The following is a 5,687-nucleotide window of genomic DNA, read 5'->3' as shown; positions in this document are numbered from 1 at the left end:
TTTTTTGAGGATGTGCAAGAGGTACATTTTTCTTTAACAGCCTTTTTTGTATTATGCTATGGTCTGGTCATACGCATGGGATATTTTCTCAGATTTTCCATGGATGACTTCATGTGCCTGCAAATACTCCTGCAGAAGCTAACTGTTAACTTTGTTTTCTAGTTTCAGCACACTGTCTGTTAGCTTGTGCACAAACTACAAAATTTGCTGATCTGTTATGTTTACCTGCAGGTAATCCGTAATCCGTATGCTGCATGTGCCGATCGAACGGATATAGTGGAAATGGTTGCAGAATTCTCTAAGAGTTTTGAATTGTATAAGACAGAGGTTTGTTATCCCTCTCTGTATGGTAGTTTACTGCTTCGAACACCTACTTTTCAACTGGTTAAAGGACATTTTTAGCAAATTGTGTCTTTTGATTGCAGAACATGCTCTGTGTTTCCTTGTTGTTTGATCAAGATAATATTGCAAATAGAAAAAGAAATGGGTCACTTAGTTAGCTTTGTACCATCTCATTGGGATTATCTATGCTGATTTGAGCATATATTAGCTTACTGTTAAATTTCCTGTTTACTAAGTTATATTATTTTCAAGGATTTTAGTAAACCTTTTGGCTTTCTGTTCTTTTTACATGGCTGGTGCAGGTGCTTGACCTTGTTCAGAGATTTGATAGTTACCTCTCTAATGAGAATACTGGTTCAGAAATCCATGAGGAGCTACATGACATTGTGACTGCAGCGACCAAATTACCTAAAGCTCCATGGGAGGTGGGTATTTGCAAAGCATGTGGCATTGATAGAGATGATCACATTGTTCTCTTGTGTGATGGCTGCGACGCGGAGTACCATACTTATTGCCTGAGTCCACCACTAACTCGTATACCACGAGGAAACTGGTTCTGCCCATCGTGCAAGTTAAAGCCAGAGAGATCACATCTTGACCAGGGTGCTCTGGATTTTAAACGACAGCGAAAAGGAGCAGAGTCTCATGCATTTCACGGCAAACCATCGTGCATGTCAGCTCAAAAGAAATCACATCTTGACCAGGGTATTCAGGATTTGAAACCACAACAGAAAGGACCCTATCATGACATGCTTATTAAGTTAGCTGCAACAGTGGCACAAAAGGAGTACTGGGAGCTTAGCACACAAGAGGTAAGGTTTTCTCTTCTATGTTTCAACTTTCAAGTAGATATCTCTACTATTTACTGTTTGGAAGTTTTAGTTCTTTGTGTATTGCACATTTCGCTATATTCCTTTATATGATTTTACTTGACCTAATAATTTCTCTGTGTTGATTTTCATAGTGGACAAAGTGACAACCTACATTGTCTAACATTTATCTTCAAAATGCAGAGAATCGATATGCTGAAATTTCTTTGTGATGAAATGCTCAACACAGTCCTGATAAGAGAACATATAGAAAAATGTCCAGATAAGTTCAATGATCTCCAGAAGAAGTTTTATGCTTTGAATTTTGAATTGAAGCATCTGAAAGATAAGGAGGAAATGAGGACTTCATATGGTGAAATGGATACTTTATCTGACCAGATTTCAAAAGTGCAGGAGTCAATTGGCACAGTAGAGTCAGAGCTTAATATGGCAACCCTGAGAAGAGATTTTCTGGGAAAGGATTCGTTGGGTCGACTGTACTGGGTGTTAGGACGATTTGGTAAACGTCCTTTACTGGTCGTTGATGGAAGCATGCTGATAAGCAAGGAGAGGGACCCACCATCTACTTCTGATTGTAAAGGATGGAATTCTGCATCTGTTGTCATTTATGAATCGGATGAAGAAATCCATAGTCTTGTTGACTGGCTAAGGGAATACGATCCATGGGAGAAGGAGCTGAAACGTGGTATCCAGCAGTACTGGCAGCGGCAGCGGCATCTTCATCACCTGGGTAATTTTGTTCTCAGTGATCCTCCAGTATCATCCCAGGGGTCGTCGAACAGCAGCGAGCAGCAGCTTATGGAACTTCCCAGTACCAAGGCTGCAGCAATTTTGGGGAAAACATGCCGCTGCGACTGCTTAGAGCCTATATGGCCTGCTCAACACCACTGCACAGCATGTCACGAGACTTACTTCACATCAACGGAGTATGAAGATCATGCTGGAAAGTGCAATGGACATGTGAACAAGGACAAGGATTCTGTTCATCCTAGCTCCACCTCTGAGTCTGACTCCACAAAACCGATGAAGTCATGCCCATATGGCTTTGAAGTGATTTGCAGAAAATTTTCCACCAATGATTCAAGCAAGGAGATAGTGAAGGATATTGGACTTATTGGATCAAACGGAGTTCCGTCTTTTGTCCCTTCACGTGCAGCTTTTATTGATCCTCCAGTCATTCTGAATAAAAACAAAAAGCAAGATGACATCCCAAATGATGATTGTGTTTCCAGCTCCTTAGAGGAATGCCAGGCAATGTCTGTACAAAAGCTAGGGAAGGAGGGGTCCAATTCTGCTCAAGATTGTCCTGCAGCTAGTACTTCCTGTGATGAAAATGTGTCAAAAACTAAGGAGCCAGCCCCTGATACTGACACTACTTCCTGTGAGGAAGCAGCATCTTCTGCAACAGACAAGCCAACAAGATTGCTGGCTGTTAACGGTGGCTTGGTTCCGGAGTCATCATTGAGACCTGTTACAGGAAGAAACTCCCATATCCTAAAGCAGCAAAAGATCCATTTGCTTGATATAGAAGCAGCGTTGCCTGAGGAAGCTTTCAGAGCCTCAAAGTCTCAACAAATGAGAAGGCGTTCATGGCGTTTTTTTGTGAAGCGTGCAGAATCAATATCCGAGGTGACTTCATCATCTATTTGTTCACCTTAATTTGTGCCACACACAAAAAAGTGTTTATTATTTTTGTGCCTGTCCATTATATTAAAATCTCTCTAACATCATCATCTACATACAAAATAAATGCTTGAGAGGGCTGTTATTAGCCACTGTACTGATTAATCGTATCTATTCTGTGCCTCTTCCAGATGGTACTGGCGACCAGCATGTTGGAGAGAGTGATAAGATCCGAGTTCTTGAAGAATGATTGGTGGTACTGGTCCTCCTTCACAGTAGCTGTCAAGACCTCAACTGTATCCTCACTCGCTTTCAGGATCTACACTCTCGACGACTGTATCATGTACACCAAGGAGCCTAGCACCGTGCCGCCGGCTGACAGTACAAAAGTTGTGAACAAAGGGAGGAAGGGGAAAGAGCCAGAACCGTCAGCGTCGTAATTTGCGCCGCTCGATTTATTGTATACCCCAAACTTAGATGTTCCGCCGACAGTTCAACAATAATATGACGCTGTGGTGACAGAGATGGTACTATAGGCAGAGTTTGGTTATTATGTGGTCCCTTGAGGCTTTAGACTTAGAGCTATCTTTGATTCTGGTGTTCCTGCAAGGGTGCAAGTGCAACCTTGACAGTTCATCTTAATACAAGTCATATTTATCAGACTATATAGTTGTGCGCCTTAGATATGTTTGGGCCAGCAAAGAAGGAAAATGTGTTGTTTGAGGATGGCAGCGGCAAAGAGCTGGAGTTTAATTTTTCCGCAGGGAGCAGCTGCATGAGAGTGTGCTAGTTTTTCCATTCGGCCTAACCTGTTTTGGCTTTCAGGGTCAGGGATACAGATCATTTATGTTAGGTCATCGTTCATCACCTCACTGGTGAATTTGCCATGAAGGACATGAGGTTTTTTTTTAGAGAGATTCTTTGGCATTCGTGTCACGCGCACCGCAGGTTGCTTCTTCCTTTCCCAACAGCAGTACGCCAAAGACTTGCTTGACCGTGCTGGCATTGACACCTGCAAATCCTCCCCCACGCCAATTGACACCAATGGCAAGCTCCAGCGGGCTGATGGGCCGCGCGTCGACGATTCCTCCACCTACCGCAGCCTCGCCGGGGCGCTGCGGGCGAGTTCCCTTTTTAAGCTAACCACGTGCTTTATTCGTTTATCAAAATTTGAGAGCATACAATTGGGGAAAAAGCTTGGGAACAGCCGGGGGCATCCGCTGCCTCCAATGCGTGATGCGTGTCCCAAGCCAAGTGTCGCCCGCGCACCGCTAGGGCTGGACACGAGCCGAGCCGAGCCGAGCTTGATCCGAGCCTGGCTTTGGCTCGCTCTGGAGCGGCTCGGCTCGGCTCGGCTCGCTCAGCCAACGAGCCCACTTTAGGTGGCTCGGCTCGTTTTTGCAATGGCTCGGCTCAGACCGAGCCGGCTCGTGAGCCAGCTAGCGCCATAACATTTGGGAGGTAGCAGAACCTGTTTTTACATACCATTTTTGATCTTCTACAGCAATTAAACCCATAATTTGTAAAAGAAGCACTTTCTATTGCTAAAAATGCAACATCTAGCAGTCTATGGTTTAAAAAATGATCATAGTGATGAAAAATAAGCTTTCTTCTATAGAAAGTGTAGAAATTGAACAAATATGACTAAGAAAGAATTGGGCATCATTGCTTTTGAATTTTGGACAGCTCCTCCTTTGAACTTTATACGGCAAAAAATATTGAACGTTGACATCCAAACAATGCAATTTTGCATAGCATAACACTTAGTGCTTTGACATCAAAATGAGAATCTTTCTCCTCAAACAAAGTATCTTACTCATCCTCTTCCTCCTCATTCTCTTCCTCCTCTTCATAATCCTTCTCTGCTTGCTTATCATGCTCCATTGCCTAGCACAGAAAAACAGCACACACATGAGCTTGGACACGCATATATTTGACTTTTTGATAGCAAGAAGAGCACATCCATGAGCTTGTACAAACATATATTTGACTCTTGGATACCAAAAACAGCATATGCATGAGCCTGTTCAATCTTATATTTGACTTTTGGATACCAAAAACAATACATACATGAGCTTGGACACACATATATTTGACCTTTGGATAGCAAAAACAGCAAACACATGAGGTTGGACACGCATATTTGGCACAACCATACCGGTGAAGATGCAGTCTCCCTCTCGGAGTCGTTTGCGAAGCCGTTGGCAGGGGCGATCGTGGCACGCCCGCTGGCGTCGGCGGGGTCAGCAAGACGTCAAGGCGGTGGAGCTTTTTTTTACCCATAATAACAACTCGGCGAGCGGGACATTGCCGTAATCCTTGGCCCGCTTCCTTGGCAGCGACACAGCCCTTGCCCTTCCCCTTCTGCTTCCAGGGGCAGGCGGCTTAGCCTTCATAATGGAAACCAAATTCCTCTCTTTCTCCTTCTCCTCCTCCTCTCCTTCCCCTTTTCCTTGTCCATTCTTGCGACAGTGGGGCTCTTCACACATCAGCAAAGAACAAATGGTCAATCATCAACAAAAATTTACATAGATAATAATCAGTCTACATAATCCAGCAGAAATAAATTCATCGATCCATCAATCAAATTGGTGCAGCATCCGTCCTAGCTAGCGGCACTCTCCAGCCAACGAACACAAGCATCCATCCATCAATCAAATTCAGCATCCATCCATCGCGTTTCCTAGCTAGCTGCGCTCTCCAGCCGATAGCCACAAGCATCCATCCATCCATAAAATTCGTGCGTGTGTGTGCGCCAGTGCAGGGAGCTAGGGCTAGGGATGGGAAGGAGAGAGGAGATCGCTTACCTGCCTGTGTCGTTCAGCGAGAAACCAGGGGAGACCCGTCCGCCTGCGTCCGTTGTGGTGAGGGAAGGCGGCGTCGCCCGTCGCC

General features: G+C 44.5%; 1 protein-coding gene and 1 long non-coding RNA gene across 2 annotated transcripts; one reads left to right on the top strand and one right to left on the bottom strand.

Moving 5' to 3' along the window:
• Nucleotides 1–231: 231 nt before the first annotated feature.
• LOC123176353 (methyl-CpG-binding domain-containing protein 9) lies at nucleotides 232–3,514 on the top strand (the record flags this gene model as incomplete). Its single annotated transcript, XM_044590603.1, has 4 exons — nucleotides 232–327; nucleotides 645–1,154; nucleotides 1,356–2,801; nucleotides 2,987–3,514. Coding segments are annotated over 4 exons (2,301 nt in total), but the record flags the coding sequence as incomplete, so codon positions are not given.
• Nucleotides 3,515–4,460: 946 nt separating this feature from the next.
• Nucleotides 4,461–5,274, bottom strand: LOC123176352 (uncharacterized). The gene is made up of 2 exons (XR_006488478.1): nucleotides 4,954–5,274; nucleotides 4,461–4,682 (listed from the first exon to the last, which is right to left on the bottom strand). It is a non-coding gene; the product is annotated as an uncharacterized lncRNA (long non-coding RNA).
• Nucleotides 5,275–5,687: the final 413 nt, after the last annotated feature.

This window comes from Triticum aestivum, unplaced genomic scaffold (assembly GCF_018294505.1).
Source record: "Triticum aestivum cultivar Chinese Spring unplaced genomic scaffold, IWGSC CS RefSeq v2.1 scaffold178677, whole genome shotgun sequence".
NCBI classification, from domain to species: Eukaryota; Viridiplantae; Streptophyta; class Magnoliopsida; order Poales; family Poaceae; genus Triticum; species Triticum aestivum.
This window is presented reverse-complemented; position numbering and strand designations above follow the sequence as displayed.